The following is a 16,403-nucleotide window of genomic DNA, read 5'->3' on the forward strand; positions in this document are numbered from 1 at the left end:
GACGTTGTCTGGGTCACATGAGTTGTCTGTGCAAAATTTCGTGATTGTAAATGCGACGGTGCGGATACACTTTTCGTTTCACTTTTTCCCATTATGTAGATAGGGGCAAAATTGATTGGTAAATTGGAACGCGTGGGGTTAAAATTTCACCTCACAACATAGCCTATGACGCTCTCGGGGTCCAGAAGTGTGAGTGTGCAACATTTTGTGGCTGTAGCTGCGACGGTGCAGATGCCAATCCCGGACATACACACACACACACACACACAAAAACACACACACAAAAACACACACACACACACACACACACACACATACATACATACACATACATACACACATTTAGCTTTATATATTAGATAGAGCATCATTAATTCCATGGTACTGTACATGAGAAGGGGTTATATATGTGTTATATATGTGTTGGCCTCAGTCATCGAGCGTAACAGAATTGGATCCGGAGCCAAGGCCGTGTCGTAGACGTTCGTATGTAGAACCTACAACCACGCATCAGACGGCGCAGTGAATGGTGACGGTGGGGGTCTCGGCTGTCAATCACATTCTTGAATTCCACCTATGGAACATTTACAGCAAACAGACATTTATTTTTTTTGCAGCTGTACGCAGTGTGTGCATCATTGACAAATCTGTGCTAGGTGAATGCACAGCGAGCTGGCTGGAGCACACTGAAGGTTCATTCTGCTTCTGGGAGTGGTTTTTTAGCCATGTCCCCTCCTCACTATAGGCAGCCCTGAGAGCAAAACAGGAAGGAAGGAGCCCAGCAGAGCAGAGCAGCAGAGCTGGAGCACACACCACTCTATGTATGCCCAATGCTAGGAGCCTGCACACAATGTGCTGCTGCTGGAGATGAGGCTGCCCATGCCCAGGATCTATGCAACAAGGGGCCAGCTGCTTGTCAAGGGAGCTTACTAGGAACAGAAATGTGTGATCTGCATTGCACTCATTCCTGATCATGGAGATTGAGAACATTGTGGCCAACACTGTGTTGCTGAAAGCCAGAGAAGGTAAGAGGAGGCAGTGTGGGTGGGTGGGGAGCAGCCATGGGCACAGGCTCTGCTCCATCTGCATGTAGGCAGGCATGTGTGGTATGTGATTCCTCTTCTATGCACCTTAGCATGAATACTGGGGGGGGTGTAATGCAGGAGAAATAATGGTGGTGGCTTCATGCTCTGACTCCTGCACAGGCCAGCTCATCAATAATCTCCTATGCTGCAGCTGAGCCTATGTGTTCCAGCGCATCAACCTGTGGAAACGGTGCGTGTTTTGGCCATTGCTGCTGCAGAACCTCATTTATGGCTGCATTAGTCGCGGGTTGCTTCTTCTTCGGTCCATTATGCCATATGATGTCAAATTGATGCCACTTTGCAGTGTTTTATAAACAAAAACAATTTTGCAGCTGCGATGAAATTGGCGCAAATCTGCATCGGAACGTTGGGTGTTAATGCGCAACCGTAACGGGTTTATACCATCAATTTTGCGTAATTCTACTTTCTCGTTTTACACGTTGGATAAAATGTTGGCCGTCGACTTGTGCACATAAAACAGTCGCCAAAACCCCAATTTGGCCGGATTTGTGATTTTGTTGCTATCTTAGGTTATAGCCTTGGCCATCACTTGCTCGCAACGTTGTTGACATTTTTGTTCTTTTAATAGAAGTGCACTTGCATCCAAATTTGCCCCATACAGAAATGTTGCCATCGACTTGTGCACATAAAACAGTCGCCATAAATCCAATCCTGCCATATTTGTGATTTATATTTTTTTTTTTATTTTTTAGTCTTTGCCGTAACTTGTTTGCAACATTGTTGCTTTTTTTTTTTTTTATACACCTTTACACCAAATTTGCACCATACAAAAATGTAGCCATTGATTTGTGCACATGAAACAGTTACCAAAATCCAATCCTGCCTGATTTGTGCTTTTCTTGTTATAGTCTTTGCCATAACTTGCTTGCAACATTGTTGCTGTTTTTATTTTTTTTTATTTTTTTTTTAATACATAGTGACACTAAATTTGCACCATACAAAAATGTTGGCCATTGACTTGTGCACATAAATCACCAAAAATCCAATCCTGCCGAATTTGTGATTTTCTTGTTATAGTCTTTGCCATCACTTGCTTGCAACAATGTTTATTTTTTTTAAATAAATATTGACTTGCATCCAAATTTGCACAGTACAAAAATGTTGGCCATCGACTTATGCACATAACAGTCGCCAAAAATCCAATCCTACCTAATTTGTGATTGCAAGTTGCAGGCGACTTTGTTGTTGGCAAAGACTATAACCGAAGTGATCACTTACTTGCAACATTGTTGCTTTTTGCATTTGTTTATTAATGGATGTTGACAAATTTGCACCATACAGTTGTCACCAAATGTGCAGGACCCGTCCTGTTATGTGTGTGTGACCATCATGGGATCATTTTATTCTCCTTCCCTCTTCGTTACATTTCAGGGAAGGGGAAAAAAATATAATTTTGACTTCTTCCAGCCGTTCAACCTGCAGGAGACGCTACCGGCAGCCGTCACACTTTTACAACACTTTACATCCACTTCTGCCTAGCGTGCTGCTTTTGTGTTTTGCTTTTTACCCCCTTTAATGTGGCTTTTTGTCATTTTTGCTTGTATATACAAAGGCTTTTCTGAATTTTTGGGAAATGTTTCTGCATTACTGGGAGATTTGGTTGCGTTGCGGGTTCGTAGTATTGTTGTGCCATGCACCTCGGGCAACGTTATTCCTTCTGAGAACTAATAGGTTGTGCTGTGCCACTTGGGTGCAGTTTTGGCATCACTTTGGCCCTAGCGACATTGATACTTGGCACCCTTTGCACATGATGGATCATATTTACTAACTTCTCCATGTACTCCCGAAAACTTTATTATACCTTGTATTCGACTGAAGGGGCGGCACGGTGGCTCAGTGGTTAGCATTGCAGCCTTGCAGCGCTGGGGTCCTGGGTTCAATTCCCACCAAGGACACCATCTGCAAGGAGTTTGTATGTTCTCCCCGTGTTTGCGTGGGTTTCCTCTGGGTTCTCCGGTTTCCTCCCACACTCCAAAGACATACAGATAGGGAATTTAGATTGGGAACACTGTCCCCATTGGGGCTCACAATGTATGTAAAGCGCTATGGAATGATTAGCGCTATATAAATTATTAATAATAATAATAATAAGGATAAAGAGCAGATACCAAGGATCGTCAGATGACTGCATTAATGTGTGTTCTTCACTATTCTTAATTAGGAAGGTGCCTCAAATGGCACAAAGCCGTCACCGGTCGCCATGTTATGTCCGGAAACATTATGGTGTTTTTTCTTTTCTATTGGGGGGGGGGGGTTCTGACTTAAATCAGAATAACATTTTTTTTTTTTTTGTTGCATTGAATTATGACTTTCTCCTGAGTTTGTTTTTGAGCAAGTAGCTGGTTATCTTTGTGTCGCCTCTGTTTTTTTTTTATTTCCACTCATACTGATAAAGAGTTCGTTAGACCTGTGACATCACAAGAGTGCCGCACCCTTAGAAATCCTTTTTTTTTTTTTTTTTTTTATACTTACCCAAAAGATGCCAATAGGCAATGTAAGTTTGTGGAAGGGGGAAAACATCCAGAATGGAAGCATATTCCCATTGTACACCTCCGAATAGTGCCTTATGGAGACTACCGGGTTTACATGCCTAGAACAGATCCAACTTATTATGGTGCTGTTCACATGTAAGGGTGCGTGCCCACGATCAGTGTTTGCAGCGTTTTTGATGTAGCGTGTTTCAGCTGCGTCCAAAACGCTGCGTTGTACAGTACAAGCACAGAGGATAGATTTCTAGAAATCCTGTGCCCACTGTGCTTGTTTTTTCTGCAGCAAACACTGACCTGCGGTGCGTATTTCCAGACCGCAGCATGTCAATTATTTGCTGCGGATTTGCCTGCGTCCTCTGTAGGGAGAACACAAGCGAGAGACCGCAGCGCACCGAACCCTGATCGTGGGTACAAGCAGCTGTGGTCTCCAGCGGAGGAGACTCCCGACCCCACAGGTCAGGACCCGCTGCATCCAGGACGCAGTGAGTTCTGATCGTGGACACATACCCTTAGTGTTTTTTTGCTGACCGTGTCCACAAAAGAAATTCGTCCAACTTTGATTCCAGCCAAAATCACCTATGTGTCTGTCTAAATCATGGATGGCACACGTGTGCCCTCCGTGATTTTAGGCCTTCTTGTGTAATCCGCGCGCCCTCCGTGATTTTAGCCCTTCTTGTGTAATCCGCGCGCCCTCCGTGATTTTAGCCCTTCTTTGTGTAATCCGCGCGCCCTCCGTGATTTTAGCCCTTCTTGTGTAATCCGCGCGCCCTCCGTGATTTTAGCCCTTCTTGTGCAATCCATGCTCCGGCCGTGATTTTAGCGTTCTTGTGTAATCCATTTTTAACAGTGAAGTAGGAAATTTTGCTACATTTTTTTTTTTTTTTTTTCTTCATATGACAAGTAATAATAATAATAATTAATAATAATTGTATTCATTTATATAGCGTTATTACTTCCACAGCGCTTTACATACATTGGTAACACTGTCCCCATTGGGGCTCACAATCCATAGTCCCTATCTGTATGTCTTTGGAGTGTGGGAGGAAACCGGAGAACCCGGAGGAAACCCACACAAACACTGGGAGAACATACAAACTCCTTGCAGATGGTGTCCTTGGTGGGATTTGAACCCAGGACGCCAGCGCTGCAAGACTGCAGTGCTAACCACTGAGCCACCACAAGACTGCAGTGCTAACCACTGAGCCACCGTGCCGCCCTCAGGATCTGATCCATCACAATGATATAAATCGATTTTATTTTTATTTCCAAGAAAAAATAAATCCAGCGTTTTACACATCAATTCTTCTCTTCCGATTGCAGTCCGGATACATAGAGCTTCATAGATATATTCACACGTTTTTTCTTTACTGATCGGTGTGCCCATTCCGTTAAGCACTGTCCTGGTCTTTATTATCCGTTTTTGTAGAATGGAAAGCATGTTTCATGTCTATGGGGTATACAATTAAAAATGGATAAAAAAACAATGCTTCCATATGTTTACTAATGACCTATTGGAAAAAAATTGGAATTTACCTCCCCATATAAAATACTGCAGCTAAAAAAAAAAAAATAAAAAAAAAAGAATAAAATAAAACGGATGCACATGGCAGAAAACATTCGTTTTTGTTGGCCAGAAAAAAAAAAAAAAAAGGAAATCGACGTGTGACTGTGCCTTAAATTCTCCAGTGTAAGCCAAGGTATATACACTGTTTTCTAACCCTATTTACCAAGCCGACCAGTGCCAAAAGGACACTTATGGTATTCGTTGTGTAGATGGACATGAATTATATGTTCAAGAACCACATTCTGGTGACTTTTTTTTTTTTTTTTTCTTTTTCTTAAATGCATTTACTTTGGGCAAAAAAAATTTTTTGCAACTCAGTTGTATTAAGCTTTTTGCACCATTTTTATAGGCTTTCTTGTTTTTCTGCACAGTCCAGTATGATATAGTCTCTGGTGATCAATGAGCCAAGAGGGGCTCAGAAAAAGACATCACGGAATGAGCTCACTGACGGACCCCGAGTTAACTCATTCTACAACTAGCAATACACCGTGTAACAGAAGCTGCAGAAGGCAAATGGTGGAAAAAATTTAATTGAAACCCAATAACAATTTTTATTTTACTTTTTTTTTTTTTTTTTTTTTAGTTAAAAATACATGCATATAGGTAACAAAAAATAAAATGGTCCCAAATGTGGACAAACTGCTGAACATAAGGCTCTAATGTCAGTCATAGGCATCATTCAAATGTATAATATAAATATATTTTTTTTTCTAAAGACCTTGTTATCCATGACCTGGATCCGATTTTTGTCCATCTTTGTGAAGAAAGATATACTGTGTATGTATGTATGACTGTGTGTGTGTGTGTGTGTGTGTGTGTGTGTGTATATATGTATGTATGTGTATATCTTCACATAGAAATGTGTGTGTGTGTGAAGAAAGATATATTTACAGTATAATATATATATATATATATATATATATATATATATATATATATATATACACATATATGATACACCAACACGAGAAAAAAAAAATATATATATAATTTTTTTTTTTTTTTTTTTTTCTGGTGTTAACAGAAGTTGTGTCAACTTTTGTGAATCTGCATTTTACATCTTTATTTTTATTATCCACTCACTTTGGGTGACTGTGCCATTAATATGGTGTAAATGTTGGAAATCTTAAGAGTGGTCCAAAAGCCAAATTCATTTTTCATTCTAAACCCCTATCCATTTAATGTCATAATCTCAACTATTTTCTATTATAGTTGCAGTCAAAATTTCCTACAGTTTCTGAACTAAGCAATTTAACTGCTGTTGTATTTTTATTTTTTTTCTCACTTGAGAATCTCCAGTGAACGCCAGGATACTTAAACAAAGCATCATCAGGGTGAACAGGGAGTGGTCACTGCTGCAGCCTCTGCCTCCTCCCTGAAATGAAGCGTCATCAGTGATGCTAGTTTCAGAGTCTGAGCTGGTGCCTGCGTGCTGTGTTCTATGTGATGTGCACTATGACAGCGCACTCTCTGTTGCTGGCTTAGATCAGTAATGAGCTGGCAAAAGAGTAGAGTGCACTGTTAGTGCGCAGTGTCCGAATATATGGCATGGAGAGACCAGTGACATTACTTCCAGGGGTGTCGCTTGTCTCTGCACGCTGGATATTCTGACACTGCACACTAACAGTGCACTGTGCTCTATTGCCTGCTCGCTACTGCTATTCTGAGCCGGCAACAGAGAGTGCACTGTCATTGTGCTGGAACAAACCCAGCCCTAATAACGAGCATCACTGATGATGCTTCATTTGAGTATCCCGGAACTCACTGAAATTCTCAAACAAAACTTCATCACAGAGGAAGGGGCGGAAAAAAAATACAATACCGGTTAGTGTGGTTTGAGAAGGAATTTTTAATGCAAATATATTAGAAAATAGTTTAGATTTACTACACTAAATAGGGATTTGGATGAAAAGTCTTCAGAACACTCCTTTTTAAGGCTGTATTCACACGATGAGTTTTTGTCGCTCTATATTTTTGCTGCATTAATATCGCAGCATATTACAGTTCCAGCAAAGTGGATGGTATTTATAGAAATCTCCTGCCCACAAAAACCGCAGCGTCAAAAACAATGAAAAAGCAAGTGACCTAATTATATAATAGGTACAGAAATGCCCCAGAAATTCTACAAGTTCAAAAGCTTATTATGGGAATGTAACATTAAAGAAGTATTCCCATCTTCAAGATCCTATCCCAATATGTAGTAGGTATAATAATAATAAAATTAGCAAATATGTCCAATTAGAAATGTAGTATAGTTCTCCTGATTAGTTATGTCTAATACCTCATGTGCAGGGCATTGCAGCAGCTGAGGTATCAATGGTTACGGCCACAGAAATGAACTGTTACTGTATAAGTTATCGTAACCCTGGATACCTATGCTTCAATGCCCGGCACCTGAGGTAAGAGACATGGCAATATCAGGATAATTATACTACATGTCTCTTACCTCGTGTGCAGGGCTTTGAAGCTTAGTATATAAGTGATCGTAACCATGTATAACTAACAGTTCATTTCTGTGGTCGTAACCATGGATACCTCAGCTGCTGCAATGCCCTGCACATGAAGTAACAGACATGGTATATCAGGAGAACTATACTACACTGCTAATTGGAGGTATTTGCTAATATTATATATAATATATATATATATATATATATATATATATATATATATATATATATATATATATATATATATATATATATATTTACTGAAATACATGTATTTGGGGCTAAAAATAATTGTTGTAAACGGGTGTCCATAATAATTTTGCATCATTTGGCTTTACAGGCTTGTTTTGTTTTTTTTTTTTTCCCATGACACATTCAATTTTGATATGGTCATAAATCTACTGCGCAGAGCTTAGCCCCCCCCCACATCCCCCCAAGATATGAGTTAAAAATTCAGAAAGAGCTCACTGAAGAATTCTCAGTTAACTCATTCTACAGACGGCAATAAATGGTAGAAAAGGCAAGCCGTGAATTTTTTTATTTTTTTTTCAAATGAAACCCAATATTTTCTTAACCCCCCCAAAATGGATGCATTAAGATAAAAAATAAAACTGTCCCAGTGGATAGTCTGTTTTAACCCTGAGGGAAACTCTTGATGCAACTTTCCCGACATTTGTATAGTTCCACAACAATTTATTAACACTTATTAGAACAGTGGAAAAAGTTTGTCAAACAGTAATTTAGGTTGAGAAGAAATAAATAAAACTCCGGCAAGGTTCAAGTTCTGGTCATACTGTGCGTCACAGGAGACATATAAGATATTCTATACTCGGCCTTGTGTAACGCTTATCAGTAGGGGCCGCCGTAGCAGTTGGGAGATTAACCCTTTAATTCCGCCCCACTCCAGAACCCACGTCACACACATGTCCGCAGCATCGCGAGTCGCCCCTGTTTATTACAATTGGTAATGTGTTCTGGGCTAAATTACGCCGGTGATGTAGTGTGCCGGAGCTGAAAAAACATTAGCTCATTTGCTGTGGGGCCTCACAACTCATTTTCAGAATCCCAGAGGCACACAAGTACTTAAACATATTCCTGAGAACATTTCTAACTTTAGATACAACTTGCTATATTTAAACCGGCTATCTGAATTTCTTGCCTATTATCCAACCCGTATTGTACATTCCGATAGAGGAACGTCCAGAAGCCGCGCCGAGGGGAGGCGACCGGTCAGCAGCGAGACGTTATCTGCTGACGCACGACATCGGGCTGAGAGCCTTAAAAACAAAAGAAAAAAAAACACAATAAAACACCACTTAAGATCACCATGAAATAAGTTTTAGGCATCTTCGGGGCAAAGAATTGCCAAAACGTAAGGCCACGTGCACACACTGAGTATTTGGTGAGTTTTTTTACCTCAGTATTTGTAGCCAAAACCAGGAGTGGGTGATAAATACAGAAGTGGTGCCTGTGTTTCTATAAGGCTATGTGCGCATGTGTGCGCTCTGCACCGCACAGAAAAGGTCCGCTTCAGAGCGCAGCTGAAAAGCTGCGTTCTGAAGTGCCTGCAAAGTTCGTGCGCTCTGCATGCTGCCTCTCCCTATAGACGGCATGCAAACCGCACGGAAGAAGTGACATGTCACTTCTTAGAACGCGTGATTTGGGCAGCAGCCGAAGCGCTGCGCTCTAATATGCCACATGCGCACGCCTCCTGCACAATCTCTATAGATTGTGCTGGGGACGCAGGACGCATGCAGTTACGCTGCGGTGCAGATCGCAGCGTAACTGCATGCAATACGCACACAGAGCCTTATACTTTTCCTCTGACTGTTCCACTCCTGGTTTTGGGCGACCAAAACTGAGGTAAAAAACTCCCCAAATACTCAACGTGTGCATATGGCCCTGTCACGAACCACCGGGGGGGTCACTCAGAAATCCCCCGCGCTGGCTACCAGTACGTCACAATCGGGGGGTAACAAGTGGGGGTCACCCCTCCTTTATACCTCCCGACCGACAGACAGAGCACGTGATGCGCTCTCTAGCGCCCCTCTTATAGTCAGGCCAATTATGGAATTGCCCGACAATAAGCAAGGAGGCCGCTATACTACTTATGCCGATTATTGAAGGGTCCCCGGTGAGAGTAGGGTATATATTCCCCCGACCTCCGTGGGCGGAATATATAAAACCTCCCCGAATCTCACTGGCCTCCCCACAATAATCCTTGGCACAACTCGCTGCCACCAACCGATTCACGGTAACTATTAGCCGAACACACAGACGTGGGATTCAAGATCGAGATAACAGAACAGCCCAAGATTAATTATATAATTTAATCGGCCTAAAGCCACACTAGAACTACAATATATACAATAGGGGATCTACAGAATATACATATGTCAGAGTACAGTTACAATCAAAGCATGGTTTACAAACAGGCATACACAGTTCCAGCAGTTACCTTGTGCGTCTGGCCACAGGGGGGCGCTGTAGGCCAGGTTTCTAGGATCCTTCCCACAGATGTTTCCTACACGTGACCCCCAGCGAAAGAACACTGGAAAATGGCCGAAGTAGGGTTATCAACCTGGGCAAATCTAGGTCCCCTCCTACCTTAGTGACCTCAGAGGGAGCACTGCTCCACCCCTGGCTGGAGTTATGGACAATCCACAACATGGAATATGGGCCATAACTTTGCCTGGGAGCGTCGTAGGCGGACGCCGACGCTCTCATTGTGACAGCTATGAATTTAGCTACAGAACGAGAGGTTTCATGACTTGTCTACTAGTTCCCCATTGGCTGATATCACGCCTGGGGTATTTCCCAAGCTCCCGCTCCCATAAAAAGGGTGTGCCAGCATCGTCCGCATGCGGAGACACCATTTTTATGGTTGCCATATTTATCGGAAATATGGCTTGCGAGATATGAACCATTTTTTACTGGAGTCGTTCTGTCTGGATACTTCCAAGCTTGCTAATTAGATAGCAGCTCCTACCACAGGGTCACGGCAGGGAGTCATCCTGTGTCCATTGTTCCCACATCACCTAATTTCCATATCATAGGAGATGGCCATGGGATGTGACACCTTCACAGATGCTGGACATTGAGGACAAGAAGGGAGGGGGGCACTGCCAGGGAGTGATGAGCAATTATGACTGGAAGTCATAATTCATCTTCATATCCCGGGATTTGCCTCACAGGCCCTATGGAAATCTGCCCACTGTGCCTCTTTTTTTTTTTTTTTTTAGGCCACGTGCACACATTGAGTATTTGGTGAGTTTTTACCTCAGTATTTGTAGCCAAAACCAGGAGTGGGTGATAAATACAGCAGTGGTTCCGTGTTTCTATTATTTTTTCCTCTGATTGTCCCACCTCTGGTTTTGGCTACACATTTTGAAGTAAAAAACTCACCAAATACCCAAAAAAAGCACAGTGGGCACATTTGTGTAAGGCCATGTGCACATGTTGGGGATTTGGTGAGTTTTTTTACCTCAGTATTTGAAGCCAAAACCAGGTATGGGTGATAATTACAGAAGTGGTGCCCGTGTTTCTATGATACTTTTCCTCTGATTGTTCCACTCCTGGTTTTGGCTACAAATACTAAGGTAAAAAAAGTCGCCAAAAAGAAGCACAGTGGGCAGATTTTTATAGACGCATGGGCACATGTTGAGTATTTGGGGAGTTAGTTGTTTTTTTTTACCTCCAGTTTTTGTAGCCAAAATTACGAGTGGGACAATCAGAGGAAAAGTATAAGGCCAGAGTCACACTTGCCAGTGCCTCGCTTGTAACTCACATGAGTCTCGCATCGCATCACCCGGCACAGCACTCTCCATACAAGAGCGTCTCGGCTGCATAGAGATACTTGAAGCTGACCCGCTCCTGTCGGGAGAGTGTGCGGCTGTGCCGGGTGATGCGATGCGAGACTCGTGCAAGTTACACGCGAGGCACCCGCAGGTGTGACTCTGGACTAATATAATAAACACGGGCACCACTTTTGTATTTATCACACACTCCTGTTTTTGGTTTAAAAATACTGAGCTAAAAAAAAAAATTACCAAATACCCAGTGTGTGGACGAGGCCTTTAAAAAGAAGCACAGGGGGCAGATTTCCTTAGGGTCACGTGCACATGTTGCGTTTATAGTGAGTTTTTTTTACCTCCGTATTTGTAGCCAAAACATGCAGTGGGTGATAAATACAGCAGTGGTGCCATGTTTCTATATTTTTTTCTCATCAAATACTCAACATGTGCATGTGGCCTTAGGGGTTTTTCAACATAAGTGAGTTGTTTTTTTTTTGGTATCCATTATTAACAAAAATGCAAAGTAAATTAAGAAAAAAAAAAAAATATTTTAATCTTATCAATGCGGTGTGACCACCCTTTTGCTTTTGAAACTGCATCAATTCATCTAGGTATAGGGATTTTGAAGGATTATAGTCAGGTGATAACAACATCATTTTGATATGTAGGAATAAAATACTGTCATTAATTTTAGATAGAAACAGATTCAAGCTGGGTGAGGGTCAGAAAAACTGCTACTCAGGTGAGGTTGTGGAAGACTGTTTCATGTTACAGGACATACACCATGGCAAGATGGAGCATCCTGAATGTTAATTTTATTATATGCCAAGAAGGACAGGCATGATATTTTATTTACCCTGGGATGAGCCTTTTCATGAGCTCACTTGTGTCCTCCTAATGATTGTATAATTAACCATGTGAAATTTGAGAATAGTGGTGACAATCGCCCTAAATTAATGTCAGGTTTGTGAAAGTGGTTCCCCATTCAGTCAAAATAGAGGATTTGAAAATCCTGTCTGTCCTCAAAAGGTAGAAGGGAAACTATGCTTAAAATATTCTTAGGTCAGTTTCACACAACCACGTTCATGGTTAAAGTCAGAACCGTCAGGTCCGGACCAGCTGCCCAAACATAATCGACTCGTAGGCTGTTGAGTTTAGGACAAGAGACCTGCCAGCATTCTGTTCGTCGCGGTCCGTTCTTCTACCATGAATGTTGGAAATGTGAAATCGACTTAGGACATTGTTCTATTTTTTTTTTTTTTTCCCACTTATGATCCAGAACAGAGTGGATCTCCCAACTGTGATGGCCATGGGGCAGAATAAGTTTACTCAACCAGCACTGACCATTATAGTAATGTCCCCTTATGGGTAGGGATATAGATCTAATAATTTTTGTAATCTTACATGAATTGCTTCATAATTTTAATCTTTTAATCTAAAACTGTGGTATGTGTTTTGATATTACCGTACATCCTCTTTCAGGTCTTAATGATAATGTGTTTTCCACTTATGAATATTTCACGCCAAGTTGCTCTCCTTTTAGAAGTAAGAAACCTCTTCTAAGCACCAGCTATAGACCATTACACTGACTGACACAGACAGGATAAAATATGGGCCCTTTGCAGCCCAAAAGCTCATCAAAATGCACAATTCCACCTGCTTTGGAAGCGGGCTCTTGTGTGGCCACACAGGTTGCACCAATGATATGTGACGCCCTGGGCAAGCCAGGGGTCACAGGTCATAACACCACCACACCCTACACCCCAGTTAGGAACACCAAGGCTAACCAAAAATCCTTGTTTCCTTCCTCCAGGAGCTGATGTTCACACCAGGGGGTGGACCAGGCGGTTGGGTCCGCCCACCGAGGAGTTCACAGCTCTGGAGGCGGGAAAACCAGGCAGATGAGTTTAGGAGGAGGAAGTGGAAGGAAGTGGTAGAGGAGCAAAGGAGAGAAGTTGAGGAAAGGGAAAGTGACAGTTTGTAAAGCCTGAAGCTGGTCCGGGTGTGTGCCCCGGACTGAGAGACAGCAAGGTCAGCAGACGGCGGTGACTGTCTGCAGGGGTGACTGTTTGGAGGTTGCTGGAAGGACCGCGGACGGGTGGTGACCCGGCAGTCTGGAGCAGTATACGAAGAACAGTCAGCACCAGGGCAGGGGCCTTTCGGATCCCGGCAAGGCTAGGAGTCGCCATAATTTGCCAAATCCGTCAGTGAAGGGGACGTCTGTCTCCCAACAACCAAGTCCCGATTGAAGGCAACAGTCCAACCATTACTGAGAGACACCGCCACCGCCAGGGCACCAGTTTCTCAGGGCCAGCGCCTGCGGGCAAAGTAGGGCTCCTCCGGCCATATCCAAGCCGGGGAGCGGGTTACCGGTGGGAACCCATCGCAACCATCATCATCTTAGGTGCAGGAAAAAGGGACCGTCACCGTCAACTACTGGGGAAAGCAAGTGCAGCCGTCCGTGGGAACCGTCTTTCCAGCCGTGTGTTTTACCGAGAACTGTGTCATCGTCTCAGGCTGAGTGAGTACCACAGTGCCGCAAGGCACAGAGCTGCCCCCGCGTCCCTGCACCCCACCAAGCCCTGCATCACCCACTACATCACTGGGCCCCGGGACAACCAACCCCCCTACCCACGGAGGGGAGGACTAACATCTAGCTGCTCCATACCATCACTCCCGGGATCCCCATACAGAGCAGCGGTGGTGTCAACAAATCACCACAACCGTGGGTGGCGTCACGGACAATAAACTATCCCAAATCCCAATCCCCTTTCACTCACGGGCGAGGAGCGCCGCTCGAGTCCCCGGGATCCGGCCCATCGCTCGAGCCACTGAGCAGCAGCAGCAGGCCGCAGCAGCCGCAGTGGCAGCCGGACCCGAGCAGTGGGAGAGCGCGGCGTCCCCTCCTCCGCCCGCGACAGATATGTCCGCCCCTGCTTGTAAGTGATAATATGGGCCATAAAAGAACCATTAAACATGACCATTAGATTAGGCTGGTTTCACATGTGAGTGTTATGGTCTCTGTGTGGATCATATTTTCAGGACCTCCGGATCCAAACTCAACAGTTGCATAGGTATATATGAGACGATTGAGTTTGGGTCAGAGACACATGGCTGGTCTAAAAATAGAGGTTCGTATATAGAGTGAGAGTGAACTTGAGGATATTGACTGGTATGTAGACAACTGTTTTGGCTTGCCTCTCTCACATTAGATAGGTGTTGGCCGAACTATGGTTTGGCTGAATGTTTAGCCAGCAGCTATGTTGTCCGACTCTCACATGCTTCTGACTCTGCCGAATGCTCCTGGGTTCTCTATGAGAGAGCCACTGTCAGACCTCACCGAAATTGGAAAGCTTATTAGGATCCTTATTCCCCCCCCCCCCCTTCACCTGTTCCAACATCTGATGGGGAAGAGTTGGAAAGGGGGTGGGGGGCCGTATTCATTAGACTCCTGTCCAAACCTGTCGATCTTGATTTGTCCAGCCAAAGTTGGTCAAATATGTATTGAGGCCTTTACTTATCGGTACAGAGAAGGCTGTAGGTGGCCGTAGACCTTGACTGCACTATTGTGCATGATTCCTTCCTAACTTCAACCAATCCACTATGGCAATACCCTTTTCCCACAGATTCCCCTTCCAATAAACACATGACACCTGCTGGGATGAATTGGCCAAATTTACCCTTTATTACACAAACGGAACAGTAAATAAATAGCATAACTTTCTTTAAGTTAGGAGGGTTCTCGGAGCTCCAAAAATCTGGCGGACATTCCCATAACATTAATAAACCATCTAGCGTTTCCCCCAGCCGCAACACAGGCTCGGGGACACCTCTTACCGGAAAACCGTTTCCCTAACTGCGACTCCCAGGGGACCCCACCCTGGAGAGCCCCAAAGTCTGCCAGATAATCCATTCCAAAGGAAAAGGAGTGGGGGGGGGGGTTTACCATCCACCTTATGTATAACCCCTATCACCATTTTACCACCAACTCCAAGAACCCACCTCACGTCCCCTTGCTGAATTGACATCGAACAGTTTATTAAAATGCAACACTACCTCCTAACAATCCACACCCCAACTTAACACAGGGAGGGACCTTTTCTGCTGACCATGCGCGGCGCTCTGGTAGTCCTCACCCCCCCTCCTTTCCTGATACTATATACCCCATTCAAAACTTAACCATCCCAGCACCCTAAATGTTTAACCCCACACAGCCCGCGCTTTCCCTTCTTCCTATCATTTAACCCCTCGTTCTCCTACAATGTGAGTCATGGGTCGCTTTGCCCATGGCTCCGCTGTGGGCTCCATTCATCCTTTTCTACCTCCCGGAGGAGAAACCCCTCTGTGTAGTCAATAATCTCAGTACCCTTTCCACCTTCAATCAAAACCCTAATCTCTACTGACGAGGGTCAAGACACTCTCGAATTATGAGGATCCACACACAAGATATCTGCTTCTATCCGGACAGAATTAGCTTGGGTTTTTTTGCAAAACCAAAACCAAACAGTCCTAGAATTTTAGAGATTGAAGTCCCCTAATATATTCTTATTTCAACGGCTCCATTTTATTTATTTTTTTTTTTTTATAAACCAGATCCAACAAATCGCCTTGGCTTCTTAGCATGTTTATCTCCTTTTCAGTAGCATAGTTTTGGGGGATGGTGGAAAGGCCCAAAAATTGTAAATGTCCCTTTGTCGGTAGCGTGTAGTCTGTAGACAGATCTATGGGGTGGCATTGTGCCGTTTTCTGTAGTTCCCTAATAAAATCCTTTTTTATAGAGGATGCAAAGAAAATGCTTCAATAAGTGCGAGCCATAAGTCGGTGAATTCCTGTTACGAATATTAGTGCGTCTGCAGAAATCGGAAGAAGTCCGCTTTAATAATGGATGAAGACGCTGACATTGTATTGATCCGACCGCTGTTAACTTTTAAGTAGCATTTTCTGATTACGGGTAAATAAGGAAATGAAAATAAATATATAGCTCATCCTGTCCAGTCTGC

General features: G+C 43.5%; 1 protein-coding gene across 1 annotated transcript in view; it reads left to right on the forward strand.

Moving 5' to 3' along the window:
* The first annotated feature begins 727 nt into the window (after positions 1 to 727).
* Positions 728 to 16,403, forward strand: part of GRK4 (G protein-coupled receptor kinase 4) — a 316,373-nt gene continuing 300,697 nt past the window's right edge. The window contains exon 1 of the mRNA XM_075346835.1: positions 728 to 1,025. Within this exon, the coding sequence (XP_075202950.1) occupies positions 974 to 1,025 (52 nt within the window). The 5' untranslated portion in view covers positions 728 to 973. The remainder of the gene's footprint in view (positions 1,026 to 16,403) is intronic.

Source organism: Anomaloglossus baeobatrachus, chromosome 1 (genome assembly GCF_048569485.1).
Source record: "Anomaloglossus baeobatrachus isolate aAnoBae1 chromosome 1, aAnoBae1.hap1, whole genome shotgun sequence".
Taxonomy (NCBI): Eukaryota; Metazoa; Chordata; class Amphibia; order Anura; family Aromobatidae; genus Anomaloglossus; species Anomaloglossus baeobatrachus.